This window comes from Trachurus trachurus (assembly GCF_905171665.1).
Source record: "Trachurus trachurus genome assembly, chromosome: 23".
Classification (NCBI taxonomy): Eukaryota; Metazoa; Chordata; class Actinopteri; order Carangiformes; family Carangidae; genus Trachurus; species Trachurus trachurus.
In genome coordinates this window covers 12,629,826-12,649,370 of record NC_139912.1, presented here as the reverse complement: position 1 = coordinate 12,649,370, position 19,545 = coordinate 12,629,826, and the positions used below count along the sequence as shown (strand labels likewise).

General features: G+C 43.0%; 1 protein-coding gene across 6 annotated transcripts in view; it reads left to right on the top strand.

Moving 5' to 3' along the window:
• LOC311006717 (protein PHTF2) overlaps nt 1-19,545 on the top strand; it is a 41,059-nt gene that overhangs the window by 5,203 nt on the left and 16,311 nt on the right. For 4 of the 6 annotated variants that reach the window (XM_083999622.1, XM_083999618.1, XM_083999623.1 and 1 more), the window contains exon 3: nt 9,144-9,224. In XM_083999622.1, the coding sequence (XP_083855748.1) occupies nt 9,180-9,224 (45 nt within the window). In that variant the 5' untranslated portion in view covers nt 9,144-9,179. Of the gene's footprint in view, nt 1-1,258; nt 1,482-4,927; nt 5,093-9,143; nt 9,225-19,545 lie in introns of those variants that run through there. The other 2 variants (XM_083999619.1, XM_083999620.1) reach the window with 2 other exon arrangements.

The window sequence follows — 19,545 nt, the reverse complement described above, 5'->3', positions numbered from 1 at the left end:
CACCCCTTGTTCTGTTGCCGTGAGGGTGTCAGCTGCCTGCACACACACACACACACACACACACACACGCACACACACGCACACACACACACACACACACACACACACACACACACACACCCTGCTTGGACAGCAACAGCCCTTTATGAGTACCGTTCATTATGACTGAGACTCGGGCAGATGGAGAAATAGAAGAATGTGTTAAAAAAAAGGCGATACTTCCCTTCTGAGAAGAGCACAGGAGGCAAACAGGGTTTTATTTAAAAATGTGTGTGTGTGTATGTGTGTGCAGACTAAACCTACAGCCAGTCTGCTGCAGCAGCGTGTGTTCTTTCACTTCATGTGTGGTCAATGTTCTCCTGTCCAGTAAATACCCAGCACCCACACAGTTGGTCCAGGTTAATATTTCATATTATCACATTACATGCACGACCTAATTAACTAACTAACTCTGGTCGGACCAGAGGTGTGTGTGTGTGTGTGTGTGTGTGTGTGTGTGTGTGTGTGTGTGTGTGTGTGTGTGTGTGTGTGTGTGTGTGTGTGTGTGTGTGTGTGTGTGTGTGTGTGTGTGTGTGTGTGTGTGTGTGTGTGTGTGTGTGTGTGTGTGTGTGTGTGTGTGTGTGTGTGTGTGTGTGTGCTGAAGCCTTGTATAGGTCAAGGGTAGTGTTGTTTGCTGTCACTTGAGATTGTCAGGGAATCACCCTACATGATGGAAAAACATGATCTCCATGTCACACACACACACACACACACACACACACACACACACACACACACACACACACACACACACACACACACACACACACACACACACACACACACACACACACACACACACACACACACAATCACTCTCAGAATCCCCCCCGACACCTTCGACCCTTCATCGTTGATTGCACAGCATCATGTGTCTTCTAGGCATGCTAACACACACACACGCACAGATATACTGTCTTACTTACTGAAACACACATACCGGTACATGCACGCGCGTGCTCGCCCTCGGCCCGGCTCAGAGATGTAACCTGCACCCCATCATGAAATATAGAGCAGCCGGAGAGAGAGGGAACAGTTAGTGTTACACATCACGAGTTGTATACCCGCCTCATGTTGGAGGTCTCTCCTCTCTCGTGCTCATGTTTTCATCGCTCTGCTGTCAGTTTGTATCAGAAGCAAAACAGATAGAAAACCAAACCAGGCTTCTGCTTTCTGTTCTGCTCCGTGTGCTTTTGTTCTCACAGTTTGAACTGGTCCATCTAAAACCAGCTCTGTGGTCAAACTCCGATAGCGATCAGCGTCGCCTCAAGCTCAGTTTCTATCTGAACGTGCCGTTCCTGACTTACGGCGGAGGAACATGCAAAATATTCTATTTTTCCTAAACAGGGAATGCAGTGTATCTTCTGTTTTGTCGTCCTGCGGCCCGACAAAGAGGATTTCTCAGTGCTAGCCGCAGCTCCACGAGCAGCAGCTCACTGAAGGTCAGCCACATATCTGTGTTTGAGAGTAGGCTCGCAGCAGATAGTGAGAAATTTCACAGCGTTCCTGCTGCACACACACGGTAAATACAGGCTGACACACAGGAACCCCCCCCTCCCTCTAAATTTCAAACCTGACGTGCCTCATTTCAAAGTTTATCCAGAGTGTTAACACCTCTGCTGCTGCTGCTGCTGCTGCTGCTGCTGCTGCTGCTGCAGCGGACGGAGGAGTAAGGGAAGTTATACAGTCGCAGCACGCCACAACAACACGGCTGCCCTCACTGACCCTGATGGGTATCTGCTCTGAACCGTGCAGCGTTATAAACTCCCACAGATAGATAGATGAGTCATACTTTTAAGATATAATTGAAAAAAATCAAGCCTCTGTTTGAGCCCCAAGAGGTAATGAAATCATTGATCAAATCTATAACAGTGATGTGGCAAGTCGGATCAATGATTGTGGGCTGACGTAGGTGAAACTGTGACGGCTGTGTCAGTTAATCTTCACACCTCTCACTTGTTAAGTAGCAACGTGCTGCTCTGATACTGTGAAGCAGGTGGATGATGTGACTGACCATCAATCACCTGCTAAGATGAACCAGAAGGATCCGGATTGGATCCGTTCTCATTATCTGTGCAGCGGATAGAAGCTTCAGTTTTGTAAAAAAAAAAAAAAAAAAAAAAAGATTTCTCTGTTAGAGTGAGAGCGTCACAGATAGAGCTACTACAACTCAGAACTGAAAAATGCTTCTGGTTACATGAAACCACCCAAGTCATTTGCAACAACACAATGAAAAGAGACTGTGTGTGTGTGTGAGTGTGTGTCCTACACTGCAAATGAGAAAAGCTGCTGGGTGTCAGATTAAAAAGTCAGAGGGGTGGCAGCAGGTTTCATAAGCAACAGCATCAAATCCTATGAGAATTAAAAACAAAAAAACGTCATGACAGACACACACACACACACGCGCGCGCACCGTTTCCAAACACACACACACCCACTTTCCATTATACACACTCACTCAAAACACACACTTACACAGTCACCACCACACCCTCACTCTCAACACTCCTCTAGCTGTAGTGATTTTTAGCCAAGTTGAAGATGGTCTCTGTCTCTGACTAACACACAAGGTCACTGCAGAAAACTCCACTGTTACTGTTACATTGTGTTCATACAGCCAGTGAGCAGGTTGCATTCATGGTGCTACAGGCTGATTTGTGTGATTTTGTATAGGTATCATGATTTATTTCACCTCCAACAGTTTGTGTTTTCTGATAATAGAGTCACAACCATTCACACAAGACTAGAATTGATTTATTGTCGTTCCCAGTGGAGGTGAAGAAGCTTGATAGCAGAGCTGAAACGACTTAGACACGATTTCCCCCCCATCTTCTGCAACAACATGATTAAAGCAGATATCAGCTTCACGGCCGTTTCGGCTAATGCTGCGTTCAAGGCAGGCTTTTGAAACCGTAAGTTACAGCTTCAAGTCACAACTACGACTTGGTAGCGTTCCAGGTAACCCGTAGCTCGTGTTTTTACCATCCTGTTGTCTGTGAAAGTTCCCTATAACGGCCACTCGTAACTTCCGACCCGTGAACTCGTACCAGATCGAACTGGTATGACTTCACAGGAAGGAAAAACACAAAGTACGAGTTTCTTTGAACGCACCATGAGTTAGCAGCCCCCGCCCTTGTCAGGCATCAATTGGTCCTCGTGCTACGTCACCACATTCACGGGCATCCCTTGGCTGCACACACAGCCCTTCATGCCGTTCTCTCTCCTCATTGGATAACACTTGTATCCCACAAGGAAAATTTTCTCCTCGGGTTACAGCAGAGCAGAGTGACGGAGAGACTCGTGTTTAGGCTGAAATACTTCATGTAAGTGATTGCTGACGGAAAATAGGACTATTTAGGACTTATATTAACAAAAACATTCCACTGATATCTGCTTTAATTTGGAAAACAATTGCGATTTGGCTTCATGTGAGTCCTCAAGCAAGTTTGAAGTGCAGCTGTTTGAATTAATCTGTGAGCAGCTTTTAGAAGGTAAACGGCTCGAATATTCCTGAAAATACTGCCTTACAAAATTGGATGAAAGGGGGAAGTAAATGAGACATTGATCAATATCAGGAAAGGGTCGATAAGGGTTGATACCCAAAGTTTACATTGACCTTCTACATATCTGTCATAACAAGATTTAAATATAGAAAGTGGGGGTGACCTGTGTAAGAAATAAACATTCCTCATGAGGAGAGGAATAAGAACGAGGTCCCACTGCTTTATTTCTGAGATACACAGCTCATCTGTTATTACATGAAGGTCTTCACCTCAGTCAACAACAACCTTTAGTAGGGGAAATAATTTGGAGTATTGTTCACCCCCCCACCCCGACGGAGGCAGCTAGAGGACACATTGATGTCACATGTACACACACACACACACACACACACACACACACACACACACACACACACACACACACACACACACAGAGACTCTCTCTCTCAACTGTTTTCTGCCTGTGACCTTCACTCACATTAACATTCATACAGTAGCTGCGACAGACATATGGCTAATTACACTCGACTGTTTCCTGCACACACAAAGAGGACACACATGCATGTGCACTCTCGCACCCAAACACCCACCACCCACCCACCCACACACACACACATGCACACACACACACATGGGCACATAAAGAGCCCTCATATAAACTGTGCTCTACATAATACATGCTGTCTTACTTGACTGCTCTCTCTCTGTCTCCCTTAAAATGGGTCAGCTCATTGGTCAGACAGACTTGGCACGCCATAGAGCTGCTGACTGTGTGTGCGCGCTGAGTGTATTAATGTGTGTGTGTGTGTGTGTGTGGTTGTTATCGCCGTTAAATTCTTTGCAAGCTTTGTAATGGGGTGCGTTCGTGAACAAAACTTTCTTGTTGACATGAGTTTGCAGCCACCAGAGCTACTGTTAAAAATGAAATGAAACGATGAAAACATGTGATGAGAAGCACACCAATTAAAAGCTCTCTGTGAGACCTGTAATCATATATTTATCACCAGTACAGGAAAGCACTGTGTTTTTGTTTTTTTTGGATGTCTGAATTCTGCTTCCTCTGATGAGAATATAAGTATAATGTGTGTGTGTTTGTGTGTGTGTATGTCTGTCGTCTGGGCTCCGTTCCCTAAATACCCTTTAGCAAACCACAATGTATTTTGGGAACACTGAGAGTGTGTGGTTTTGGAAAAAGTACGTTAGGAAATAACTCCCTGCCTATTTCTACTTGTTATGTTTTCCAGCATTAATGACAGTTTACAGCTAATCCAGCCTATGTAGCCGTATTAGGCAACCATGATGTGTTTGTGTCTGATGGTGTGTGTGTGTGTGTGTGTGTGTGTGTGTGTGAGAATCAGCGTTGCCTTCACTGAGCTATGATGGAGGGATTTTTGAGGCTTTGAGTGAGTGGCCTGTTTTTGTTATCACTGCCTCTGGGACAGGGAGGATTTGAGCTCTTAAATCTGCCACAGAGTCTGAGAGAGTTACAACCAGGAACGCCGCCGTTTACGCCGCCAACCCCCACTAATGACGGAGCGTCGCGTCCGCAGGTCTGTGTCTAGTGATGAATGCGCGGTCGTGCTTACCATTGTCGTTTTTTTGGCAGTTGCGCAATTTGACGGCTTGTCACTGGTCGACAGCTGGAGATGTTGCTCGACAGTATCAGGACAGCAAAGCCCTTTTTTTTTACCATGCACTTATATATTATATTATTACATAACAAATTCCAGAAATCCTCCAAATATTACAGGATAATTATAGCTTTCTCTGCTCGTGTGTGTGTGTGTGTGGTACAATTCATCAAATAACCAACAAAATATTTGGTCAAAATAAGAAATAGATACAGTCTGATGTGTAGTTTCATACAAAGATACAGTATTTATATTTTGAGGTGAATTGAATAGGAAATGGAGACCATCAGTGTGTGTTTTTGTATCCGTGTATAGAAATGTAACATTTGGAGTTTAATGTGTTTCAGGGGAACTGACTGCTTCCCCCTGTGCTGCTCCTGTCATTCCTGTGAAATGAATGTTTTACATTCACGTTCCTCTCATTGCAGAGCCAAACTAATAAATCTCTGATGGAGCTGTGAGAACAGTGTGTAGATGTGATGTGGTGTTGGGACGGGGCGGTGATGCTCGTGTGTGTGTGTGTGTGTGTGTGTGTGAAAATAAACCCATCTCAGTGTTTATGATAACAGAGGAAGTGGAACAGAGAATACTTGTCTTGCTTTTGCACCCTCCACATTGTGTTTGCTCTCCGCATACAGCCTCCTTCCTCTCTTGATCCCTCCTTTCCTCCGCCACCTCTTCACTGAAGTTTTAATATTAAGCCTTTCATTGACTCTGTAAAGCCGTGGACTATAGTGCAAGCACTGCACATAAAAGAGAACAAACCAGCAAAGAAACCACTTTTTTTTTTTTCTCTTGCTTTCGAATTTGGCTTCAGATACGCTTCATTTACGTGATCACAGATGAGGGTAAGAGGCAGCGTGGTCGCGTCGGTCCGTGTGCTCTGTGGTTTATGGCAGGAATCGTGTGGCTCAGCAGTGGAGGATGGAGGGAGGAGTGATGATCGTAATTGTAGACAACAGCAAGCTACAGACTTTCTTCCTGTTGCTAAAAATGACTCTTGCCTTCTGGGGCCAAAGTGCGCGCACACACACACACACTACCGCAGCTGTGCGAGCAGCATGCAGTGCAAGCAGCACTTATAGGTTAAAGAACTGAGTGCTTTGCAGTTTTGCATTAGTCTGCTGGTTTTGTGTGTGTGTGTACCGCTGTGATGTAGAAACAGGTCACAATTGCCCCGAGCAGAAACTTTTGCCTCCTTCCTGCTTTTGAACTTCACACTCTTCACATTGACAACACAGCTTGGACCCGCTCCACCGCAGCTTTGAGCACGAGGAGGACGTCGACTCACTCTCACACTAACAATGCTACTACTTTTTAAGCGGCAAGTTTATCACACACACGCACGAACGCTAGGTGTGTCGGTTCGGAGCTGTTAACCCATCCTGCTGTATGAGCTGGATTTCTGAAGAAGAAGAAACTGACACACAGTGAAGCTTCAATGGAAAAGACGTATGAAAATGAAAGTTTTCCAGTGAAAAAAACCTTGTTTATTGGGAATGGAAGAGCCAACAGGCCTTCACATGCAGAGGAAAATACCTTTGGTGGGTTAAATGTTCAAACTTGAGTCAGTATGCAAAATACATGGCAAAAAAAAAAAACTTCATGAAGATGCTCCGGGGAGAAAAAAAAGCATCTAATTTTTTGGAAGGTTTGACTGGATTGAGTCATATTTACTGGACTTGCTCCCGCTGCCTGCTGTGTCAGCCTGGCCCAAAGCCACTGCCCTGCATCTCTCTCCATCTATCCACTCCTCCATCCCAGCCACTCGCTCAGCAGGACGGTGCTGCACTTGCATAACAGGGAAAGAGATGCAAAGAGACAGAGAGACAGAGGAGGAAGGAACAGATGCAGAGGCAGAGAGAGAAGAGGGAAGGAGAGCGGCTAACCACAAAGACTCCATGTTTTTTCATCTCTCTGACCACATCTTCTTCTCCTTCACTCGTCCTCCTCTTGACATCATCCTCTTGACACCCGTGCCAACTCACTTGCAGCCTTTGTGTTGATACTGTGTGTGTTTCAAAGACATTTTATATCCAGATTTATGAAAGAAAATATCTTAAATAACATTTTACAAACAAGGATGAAATATGTCACTCGTTATTCTTCGGGTCAAGTAACTCTTCCTGCTCTTAACCACAGCAAACGGCTCACATCACGTCGATCACCAGAAGATCCTGTTTCAAAGACGACTCACTGTAACACTGACACACTGCAGCCTCCAATATAAACTGTGGACTCAGTCGGGTTGGAGGGTAGTAGTAGTAGTAGTAGTAGTAGTAGCGCTTCAGGTACAACTGATCATGAAAATATGGTCAGTCATGAATATGAGCACAAGTTGTCTATTGATTATTGCATCTGGTGTGATATAACTGCAAACAACATGAAAGTGATGTAGTTGTGTCAGGTTGTAGTCTAGTGTCCTTCTACCAAATAATGAAAAAATTCTGCTAGGCAGTTTGCTCCAGTTTCCTCTTGGGAACAGTTTGAGATGCATCATTCATCCGTCACCTCTACCACACGTATGGACAGTTTAGAGTCGGCCTAGTCTGCATGTGTTAATGTGTTTGGACTGTGGGAGGAAGCTGGGGAAACCTCACAGGTACAGAGGGAACATGCACATTTCCACAAAGAAAGAGTCCCAGGTTTGGGAATCAAACCCAGAACCCTACTTGCTCTTAGGTGACCATTGCACCACTCTGCCACCCATGTGTAGATCAGTTCAATTAAAGGTCCAGTGTGTAAAATAGGGGGGGAAACCATGATATCTAGCGTTCAGATTCTTGATCACTCGCTCGCACTCACCCCTCCTGTCTGCAAAGTGACGGTGGCCTCTGAGGACAAAAAGACTTGTTTACCACGACTGGGAGTATTTCAGGAGCATGGAACGATGAAGTTAAGATCTAAACTATTTTACGATATGTCTGCTGTTTCCTACTCCTTCTTTCCTTCCGCCTTCTTCTTCTTCGTTGGTTTATTTATGAACGTGAAACTCGCTCTCTGGCTGGCAGGATTTTCTTTTCAGGCTGCCGTACAAACATGGCGGCGTAAGATGGCAACACTCTCTAAAGCAAGACCATTGCTATAAAAGAATAATTATGAGGCTACAAAAACCAAACGAAGTGTATTTTATCGCGATTATACACTTAAACAAATATATTCATGGATTTGCCAATAAACCTTGCCAATTATTACACACTGGACCTTTAAATAAAAAAAACCCCTTCATTTAGAGGTTTGCGCCTGTTTGATCCTCAGTTTTTATGGTCTACACATCACCAGCAGAATAACTCTATTATTGAGATATTAAAATAATCGAATATTCCTCAGTGGGTCAGGGGAGTTGAGTGCTCTCTCTTTCTCTCTCTCTCTTTTTAATAAAAAATTTGTTTCATAAAATGTGAGATTTTTCAGCCAGACCTCGTCACTTCTTGAACTGCACACGACCTTTGAATCTTTCAGTTTTTTAGTAGTTGCTAACTCACATTTACAACAAGGTCCAAGGAAAGAACAATTCAGTTCACAGAGTCTTATCAGTAAACGTGTGTATGCGTGTGTGTGTGTGTGTGTGTGTGTGTGGGTGTTTATGATTCAGCATACTCCATGCAGGCTCATAGGAAGACTGCCTTTGTTTATGTTGTAAGACGGGTGTCAAGGGAGACAACGTGATCGAGTGATGGACTTCATTAGGTGTGTGTGTCTGAGATTCAGGGGGAAAATGATGGAATGAATAGACATCAATAGTGTGTTCGTGTTTGTGTGTCATGTTTTCTAAAAAGGCTGAGTAAACGCCTTTATACTAATCAGCATAAACAAGTGTGTGCAAGTGTGTGTCCCTCTTTCCCTCCCTCCCTCCTTTGTGAGTTGTCAAGACACACCTGCCTACCAGGTATATAGACCTCGGTCCTCCTCCCTCACCTCATTACTCCCTGGCTCACACTCTCTGTCGCTGTGTGTTTTGTGTTTTCAGTCTAAGATGCCCTAGGCGGGGAGAAGGGACATGTAAATGGCTTCCAAAGTAAAAGATGCTGTGGTGTGGTACCAGAAAAAGGTAAGATGCTGTTCATTCACACTCAAATGTACACACTTATTTTGATTTTGTATATTTGCTGCTTATCTAAAAAAAATAATTGATCATTTCCAATCATTTAAAGGGATAATTTATGTTTTAAAAGCAGCTTTTGCTATATTGACTGTATTTTAACTTGGGCGTTGTGATATCGGTGTCACACAAGAGCCAAAGGCCCTCATCACCCAGCCAGCGCTGATGAGCCTACCTGGCTACACGTGTGTTTACACATACACACACATGGATGTACAGATGCATCAATGTATGAAGAGACTCCCCTGGCACCTTCTTTACTTTTCTTTTATTGTAAAAGTATCAAAAATGTCAGCATCAAAAAGTTTTTAAAAAGAGAACAGGCAGAAGAAAGATGGAAAATAGAAAATCTGGCCAAATTTAAAAAAGCAAACCAAAAATTCTGGTTGTAAATGATAGTATATGCTGAAGATCTGTCTGAAGTGCTGTTAAATCAATCATGCAGACTATCCTGTAGACATTTAAATTTTGAGTGGGCAAAACCAAGAAGATGCAGATTGGAGTGTATCTCCTGTATGAATGATAAACCAACTAATGTTATTACGACTTTAAAAGTATAAAAAAATAACTTAGCAACCATGAAAAAAGACATGCACTTAATAAAAAGGTTAACAAGAGTTCAAAAAGAGTTTATGCATGTAAGAGTGATTTTCTTTTTTACTTTTTGTTTCTGCTCTTGTGTAATATAAAATTTTGAAACTGACCTCAATGCTGTTAAAAACAAAATGCTAATGTGATGCAGGCTCACTGTTGACCTTTACATACACAAAACTATATACATTATTGATGGATTGTTTTAAGAAGAATTCAGTCCAGTGTGCACTGAAAGGGATGTTACAGTTTAAAAATAAATGGCAGATTAGTCTGTGGTGGCAGTGCCGTCTCTAAGTAGCAACTTCCTGTCTAGTATACACACTCTATAAATACAGCTGCTATAATCTCACGTGTTCTGTTGCTGTTCAGTTTCTTTCCTTTTGAAAAAGAAAGACAGAAGAGACCGAGTTACAACGGACATTGTGATATTTGAGCGAGCAGACCCCTATTGATCCATCGGTGTGTTGGCAGTCAACCCTGCGGCCCTGTCAGCGGCAGCAGCAGCAGCAGCCGAGTCGGGCCGCTCGGCACAGTGTGAAACCGGCCCGGTGTTGTGTGTCGTCTTGTTCCATGGTCTCAGATATCAGATCCTCTGATGGACTCCAGCTCTGCCCCCCCACCTACCCTGTAGCTCTCAGCTTACACCCCGGCTCTCTGTCCTCACAGACCTGTCTCCCTGTCGTTATGTTGTGACCCCGTCCGCCTCTCTTCTTGCCCTGTCTCTCAGCCTGTTTTTTTTTTTATTTCCTCTACATCCACTCTCTCTCTGATCTTGTGCTGGCACCTGGCAGATGGAGGCAGCAACAGAGGCTTTCACTAGAATCAGATCACTCTAAACACTACTTTGTTTGTTTTTCCTTATTTTGGTTTTTAGATTTGTCCCAAATTTTAGTCGCTGGTAACAATCGAAAGGTTTCAAGTCTTCAATTCGGTCTTAGATCCATAAGATTAGTCTAAGAAACTGGATTAAAAGCTTGTCTGGGCAGAGGCTCACCACTCACTGCAACTGCTGAGTCATGACTGAATGGAGCCCTTCCTAAGGAGCAGATGACTCCAGTCTGTCCTCAGGGCTTCTGCACCTCTGTTATGAGCTTGTTGTTTTTTTTCTTTCTCTCCTGACTATCTGAGTGTAAATGAGACGCGACACGGATACTCCATTGCAGATCATGTTTGTGGATTTCCCGCGTCATAACCAAGGCCCTTCTTGTCTGAGCAGTTTGAGTCACCAGGACAAGACGATTTTTTATTTATCTCCAACTGTTGCTTCTATCCCTGTGCATCCTGGGATCCATGAAACTGGTCAATAACACAGCAGACATAGCCGGGGCCTGAAGGGCAGAGGCAGGCTTGTATTATAGTCCCTCTTTGACTTTGCTAAAAATACGAGGGCGAAACATACTCTGAGGTTTGGCTTTAAACGAACACCTGAAATCCCGCCAAATAAAGAAGCCCAACCCTCGGGAGAGTATTTAAGTGTGCGTATTTTTAAAATGACTCCTAACTGGCCTCGTGTGGTGGAAAACAGCTCGCGTTTGTTCCCTTGGCTCACAACCAGTGGTTTTGGTGTGTTGTGTTGTGTTGTGTTGTGGATGCTGTCATTGTGATGGAATCAGAGTGAGGACGAGGGGCTGGTCTCCCTCCAGGTTGGGCTTTTGATTGTAGTAGATGAAGTTTTGAGATGGCCACATCTGACCTTTCATCTAAGAACAATGGAGGTTAATGAAACGTAGCCTGTGTTGCTTACATGACATTTACAATCAGAGTCCTGTTATTCCAGATTAAACTCTGAATAATAACCTGCTTTCTGCTAAGAAAACAGTTCCTATGAAGACATATTTTTAAAAGCTTTTGGAATAGTATGGAATGGATGTCTGATGAAGGGCCTCGACCCAAAACGTCACATGTGGTGACACTCACATTAAAAGATTCAGGAGCAGAATCTAGTGTGCAGTTCACTTTAGTGTTCTTCTTTGTAGTCCAGCACCTAGATTAATTGTTTGGAGGACGTGCGTGTTTTGTGATTCTCTCTAAGTATGGAATGGATACAGACTTGTGATTGTAATTTAATCAATTGGCTACCCTAATATTTACATTTCTTCTTTTGTTATTTCAGAAATGTAAATAGATGCCTGCTAAGTCTGTTGTCTGTCAACCACACAACCCAATCATACAAAGTCAAATAAAACCTGACCCTAAACACGACTGTATGTTAAAGGTACGATGTATACCTTTTCCACATGAACATATAAGGGATACGTTTTCAATCTATCCATACTTCTTTATCAACAGTCCTGTTTCATTTTCTCCCGTTTTTAGACACATTTTCACTTTGTTGATATGAATATCTATTTTAATCGACTGAGGAACTTTTACTGGACGTCTATCAGAGAAACAAGCTCTCCAAACTCCCCCTGAATGTCCTGTGTTCATCGAGCGTAACAGGAGAAACAGATTTCCAATATGAAACTGTGTTATTCGTTGTTTTTACTGGATTGAATCACTGGGTCTCTTTGTTTTTCGGAGAAGAAATCTAAGATTTAAAAAAAAAAACTCCTGAACATCTGGATCATAAGTTATCACAGAAACGAGCTAAACTCGTCTCACAGCCCCTCCAGGAGTGTTTCTAATGTGTAATGGCTTTATTCAGCGTTTCACCGTGAGAGTGGAAGAAAAATCCCATGATCCCGTGCGCGTTAGTTCCCGATATGACCAGGAGCGAGACAATGAGAGACCTCCCAGCGCAGAGGTTGAACGATTCCCAAGCAGGTCTGTGAAGCTGAACATCCTCGGCTCCACAGCCAGCGCTCCGTATGAGTCACAGGATATTTCCGACGGTGCTGTCTCAAATCAGGCTGCAAATAGATTCAGTGTCATATTTGTGTGCAAGTCGTGTTTCTGACCAGAGTGCCAGTGTCGACGTCTATATCTGCCACGGAACCAGACAGACTTTGTGTCTTTTTATAGGTCGGACAAAATATTTGCTTCTGCCAAATAGGAAACTGGCAATGAGTTCCTTAAAAGTTCCACTGTAATAAATCAGCTTATATCCTCTTTAAGGCCTAATTTAAGACATAAACAACACAGTTCATATCCTTGGTACTGTATGTGGGTGAGATGAGTGGACGGTAATGACTTTGCAGGATCAGAGAGCCTCAGAGGGAATATATCCTTCATAGATAACACTGGTCGTGTGTGATGGGATCGTTACAGGACGTGGTAACATAACATACATGATCAAGTTGCCTCATATATCACATATTGGTGAATGTGTAACACCAACAGCTACCACACAAAGGCAGAAAATCACAGGTGAATTGATTAGTTTACTGTTTGAAAATGACTACCTTTGTCATTCAAAATGGCATCTGTGCAGCACTGTAGTAAATTTTTGGAAAATGTGAAATCAATCAATAAATATAACAACAAAAAGGACAAAAGCCTGTAATGAAAAATTACACAATACCTTATTTTTCTCTAGACAAAGACAATATTTCTGAACTGAGCACAGCCAATCTGCAGTTTGCCTGCAAAGTTTGTTGACCCACAAAAGGAATGTACTCATTGGTTGTTATTGATCAGCGCACTCGCCGAAAGGCTAAAAACAGCCGCTATGATTCATCATCATAGCGGAAACAACTGTGAAAAACATATTTTTTGAATTCAGTTGTTTACAGTGTGAAGTTCAAGAGGTAAAGTAGCAAAGGAAAAAGATTTCCACTCAGTAAATGTTGTGTGTGTGTGTGTGTGTGTGTTTTTGGCTTCTAAAAGGAGGTTTTACCATTTGTCACACACACACACACACACACACACCTGTTGGAGCTGAGAATAGATCTTACACACTTCTCCGTATGTTGCCATAGCAGCGTGAAAACACAGCACAGAGGTTAATCTGCATGCCACAACCAGCTGTCTGACCCCAATTCCTTTTAATTGTTCTTTCACTGGTTCAGTCAGTGAATCCGTTTTGGATTTCTGTGGCGAACCACCACACCTCCACCGCTGCTGTCTTTTGTTCTTCAAGTGGCTGTGATCAGAAATGATTGGTGATTTAAATTCTTTTGGAACATGATCATTATCGGTGGTGGAATTATTTAGTTGATTAATTGATAAGTCAGCTGATCGACATCCTGACATTCTGGGCCGTTGGTTGGACAAGATGATTGATAAAAAAACATGGGCTTTAACATTATTTAAAATGAAAATGGCTCTTGGTGTGAGTTTCAGGTGCAAAATGAAAGAACATTGTGTGTCCATTTAGCCCTAAACTCTCTCTGAAAAGATTTCACACCACTCTGAAACTGAAAGCACCACTGTGCACAGTGCACTAGGTCGGTGTCTCTGTGTGTTTGCACTGGTGGTTAACGAGTGTGTCGGAAATGGCCACACCTAGACAGATATATGTTATTAAGTTGCTGCCACAAGTAGGCGAGGGATTTTCCACTACAGACGGTCTCACTGCAGAGACTCTCAAGATTTAGTGGCAAGTAGGAAGTAGGAAAGGAAAATGAAGAGTTACTTATCAACTGGCAGCTCCTCCAGTGACCCGTGTTACAGTGGATTCATCACTCCCCATTTTGTTTTTTGATGCTGTAAAATTCTTCTGTAACTGATTATCACAATAATCTACAATTTTCTGCATTGATTTATCAATGCAACTAATTGCTTAACCTACATCAACATTAATATTCTAATAATCTCATTGATAAATGCATCTGATGTTTCCTCTGTTGTGGTCTCCACCAACTCCTTAGGGACGTATCCAGATCTCCACTCCTGAATGCAAATTATTTACTTTGACTGTTGGCCAGTTTGTGCTAGCTCCGTCTTAAAGGGACTACGAGGAGTTTCGGAAGGCCAAGTTTTTTCACACTACATTCCGTATGAGCCTCCGCGCGCACGGTGAAATTCTTGGACCGGCGCAAGGCGGACAAAAGCGAAAACATTTGTCAAGAATGTTTTCATTAATCAAGAACGAAAGTCGGAGGTTCGAAGACGATCAGATACCGTCGTAGTTCCGACCATAACGATGCCAACTAGCGATTGGGCGGCGTTACTCCCATGAATAGTGGAAAACCGAAACTAGGAAATGCTGGGCGAGTCGATCACTAAATAATGATGTCAAAATAACTATAAAGACAAAACTATATCGAAAATGGACCCATTAACAAATGTGGGTAACGTAGATTCATCCACATTAATATGAGACTCTTATATAAACAAAAGCAAACTCCTCGGGGTCTCTTTAACAAAAGAGCTCCACATTGTGCGCAACGAGAGTCGTGAAAACGAGATTTAACAAATGAAAACAATGAGCTGAGAGATGCTGAGCCGCTCTGTGGAGCTGAGAGCAGCCACACACTTGGTGATTACTCTTTGGAGGGTCATCATCACCGCAAATGACATATCCCACATTACACATGTGATCCATTAGAGCAGCTTCAAAGCCAGCCAGTCAATGCCAAGCAAATATTGTGTATTTGAAAAGTCAACACACACTCCTGTGATCTGACACTCGGGTCCCTTTCAGCTTGATGCCACTTGATCCCCAGCTCGTCTGTCACAACAGATAAGAGACGAACAACAATGTAGATCAGTCCCAGCCGATAAGTGCGTTAATGTGTTAAATCCTACAAGTGTCTCTCTGCTGTGTGGACACACACGTTAACCCGCTCCACCAGCGTCCCTCTGTGTGTGTGTGTCTGTGTGTAACGCTCCCTCCGTTGCAGAGGCAGTTGTTATATAACTGTGTTGCTTCGCCGACATAATCCCTCTCTCCCTCTCCCCGCCTGGATCGTCCCTCCATCCGTCGCCATGGTGACCCCAGCACTGCCGCAGCGGCACACTTGGCCTCATCATCATCATCTTGCCTTCTGGTGCACTACTGCACTCTCAGCTCTTGATTTGACTGTCAAATCACCGAAGTCTGTGATTTTTTCTCAGTAAAATCATTGACGATTGATTTGCCATTTCACCGAGGCCGAGAATATTTAACCTCTAGAAGCTGATAAAGACGTATTTTATTCATTTTAAGTAGTTTCTTTTCTCATATTAATGACAAAACATGATGATGGAGAGGTAAGTTGAGGAATTCAAGCGTTATGAACTAATTTATTTTGAGAGAGGACGATCAAACAGATGATGTAAGGATGAGAGTGTGTGTGTGGCGATAAGAGGATTTACAGTGCCGTTAATTCCACTCCACCAGATCTCAGTTAACTCGCTACTCCATGATGTAACAAGGTGTGTGTGTGTGTGTGATTTACTCCTCTTTCCATCCCACACCTTCCTTCTTATCTGCACCCCCCCTCCACCTGTATCTCTCTGCTCTGGTCATGCTTGCCCTCTGGCTGCCCTCCACATACACTCAATATCCTCTCCAGTTTGAGTGTGTGTGGTGTCTGTGTGTGTCTCTGTGTGTGTGTGTGTATATTTTAATAGGTTGAGTGATGTGGAAAATTAGCTGTCAGCCCAAATGTCACACAGTAAATCAGTCAGACGTCAGATTTAATGTTTTCCAGCGTTGGGAACAGTTGATCTCCTCTGGTGGCGCCTCAGGATCCACACGTGTCACAACCTGACAATAATAATGTAAAATACTATAAAGCAGATTAAAGTACTGTAGTAATCCATGGTGCATTAATGTTGTGTTTAAGGGCAAGAGAAACAGAAACTCTGCCTCTTAGGCTAAAACAACATAGACACAGTGATAAACAGTTAATTCCTGTTGCTGCCAAACAGAAGAATGAAGACGATGATCTTTGCTGATGACAGAGAGCATAAACACAGGTGTGATTAAATATTATAGTATATGATTATAAGATATAGTATAGGTATTACATTTATTTTTAGTTTTTCAATTCATAATTGTAGATAGTTGTTGGCAAAGTTGCTATTTTTGTTTCGAGGGCCAGATAAACAATTTTCTGACAAAACAATCTCCAAATCAAGGTCCATTTAGTAGCTTTTGATTGTATCACTTTATTCTCCTTTGAACGTTGTTTTTCTCCATTTGTCATGGAGTTGTAGACAGTTTGATTCCCTTTCTGTTTTGAGAACTTCCAGGACTCCTTGTCCATGTTAGCTTATTTATTTGCCACTTTGCTTTGGTTAATATGCTGCAGTTAAATAAACATGGTTTATTACTGTCATATCTCACAGTGGTGTCGTTTCAGAATGTTTCAAGTTTTCACGGCCAAACAGTCTAGCCATATTTATAACTATGACACAATAACATAACATGGTAATTCATAATCATCGTGTAAACATGAATGCTAAAAGGCAGAAAAATAAGGAATGCCACGTTCCTGACTTGTTTCCTGGTCTCACGTCATCAGGTCAGTGAGAAGAACAAGCAGCGACATGAACTCAGGACTTAACGACTTGCAGACCAAACAAGTTACAGTAAATAAGTTGAATTACTTTGCGCCGGCTGCAGAAAAGCTTGTGGATGCTCCTCTGAGATTAGCTTTGGTTTCACCTTGGGGCACACAGTTAATTCTACAACGTGACCCGCTGGATGTCGACGGCGTCGGAGCCACTTGCTTCATTTCAGAATGAAAGCAAAGCATTCAACGTGCGATACAGTGGCAGTAATGACAGTAAAGTAAAGCTGTGTGACCCGCGTCTCGTGCTGGTATCTGCTCACTGACACAGGGATATCACATAGTGAGGATCGGAGTGTTATAGCACAGATACTGATATATAGAGACAAAACTGATACAGACACAAAAACCCCAGTAGTCTAATCTTTGTATGACTGATTTATTCTGCATAAGACCCTGACTAGTACACATAGTAATGCTGCATTAGCATCAAAACAAAGCAGGCTAAATAAAAAATGATAATACATATGTAGTCTAAGAAAAAAAAAAAAGGAAAAGTCAGGGGGTAGGGGACCACTTTAGTATTCTTTAAGGGGGCCCAGAATTCCTAGCAACGGCCCTGGTTATTGGTCAGTTACAATGAGAGATGATGATGAGAGAAGGAGGGGAAGGAATGAGAACGTCTCTCTTTAACCTGCATCACAGCCACTTTCTCTTCATCCTCAGTTCTTCTCTCTCTCCTGTGTTTCTGTCTCTCCTCATTTTGTTCCTCACATGCCTTCGACCTCCCTCCTCCTCTCTCTCTATCCATGTTTAATGAAATCTCATTAAAGATGCAGAGTTTCCACTGGCGAGCTCGCAAGCAGGGCGACCCAGACTCGACGCCTTACACACACACACACACACACACACACACACACACACTCTCACATGAATACACTGATCTGCTGAGGTCAGACCATCAGCTGATCCTCTTATGTGTTTGAAACGCACACACACGCTTTATGAAATAGCAACCGATCTGTGTGACGTTGGCCTCCTATCGTCCTTTCTCTCCCTAACCTGACGCAGTAGGAGCTGAGTTTTATCTGCTGGTTTTGACGTTGCAGATTAAGAAAAGGAGAAAGAAGAAGCTACTGTACTGTAACAACACAGACTGGGTGAAATGAGGCACAGTTTGACCTTGGGTTGTGTTCGTGTTGTGTGTTCCAAGGTCAGACGAGAACAAATATATCTTGTTCTCGTTGTGTATCTCTGTCTCTTTTACTTTCTGACCATCTCTTTGTTGTGTCAGTCGTATGTGGACACACCACATAGTATACTGTATGTGTCTGTGTCATAGATCTCCCTAGGCATGTATTAACCACTCCACCAGCCTTGTGTACACACTGTGCAGGTCTATTGATCCCAGTGTTCTCTGTGCGGTGACAGGTGGCGTCGCATGCATTTCCCCAGAGTCACCCCCACACACACACCCGCCCTGTGTGTGTGTGTGTGTGTGTGACAGTGATAAATACTGGCTAAAGGACACGTTCATCTTGTCAGAGAGGTTTCTTGTAAACTACCCTGAGGTTGAACCTGACCTCTTTTGGACCAGTCTCACAGGTTTTACCTCAAATTTTTGGACAAAAAAGCAACATGGAAGTAAATAAGAGAAAGAAAAATGACACATACTGTAAATATTGGTTGTTGTGTGATCCACTCACATGTTTGGTTGGTTTTCTAAAGTGTTTCAACCTCTTCAACCCATCATATTCCTCCTGCGCGGCTAAAGAGTTCCAAATTTCTCATGGAAATCTTGCATTTATCAGTAACACGTGAAGTTTTCTTATGAACAAACAAGTTGTTTACTTTTTGTATTAGTCACCAAATGCATGCGTGTGACCTCTGAGCTATGTGTGTGTGCACTTCCTTCCTCCATAAAACATTTGCAAGAGTCTAAACGCTTGAAAAGTCTTTGCAAGACGACAACAACAACAAATATCAGACCCTGCTTTGTTTACGTTCCCATACACTTGCTGCCGGGGGAACATTAAACTGCCACAAACTATTTATCACAGGCATCATTTGAAACTAGTGGCAGGATGTGAATCATGTTTGTTAGCATGCTAACATGTGCGTGTGCTCAGTATATAAACAAAACTCAGCTCCATCGTGCCCGTGGGTGAGGGGGGGGGCGACTTTAACCTAGAAAACATTTGACACACACGATAAGCTCAGACTTATTTAGAATCAGATATGCACCGCTGTACGTATTGTCCCCAGCGCTCTTTGCTATTATACTGTATGTATCTACTGATTTGATGTGTTGTCTCCAGTGTGCGTACCAGTCTTTGCACAATCAGTATATAGTT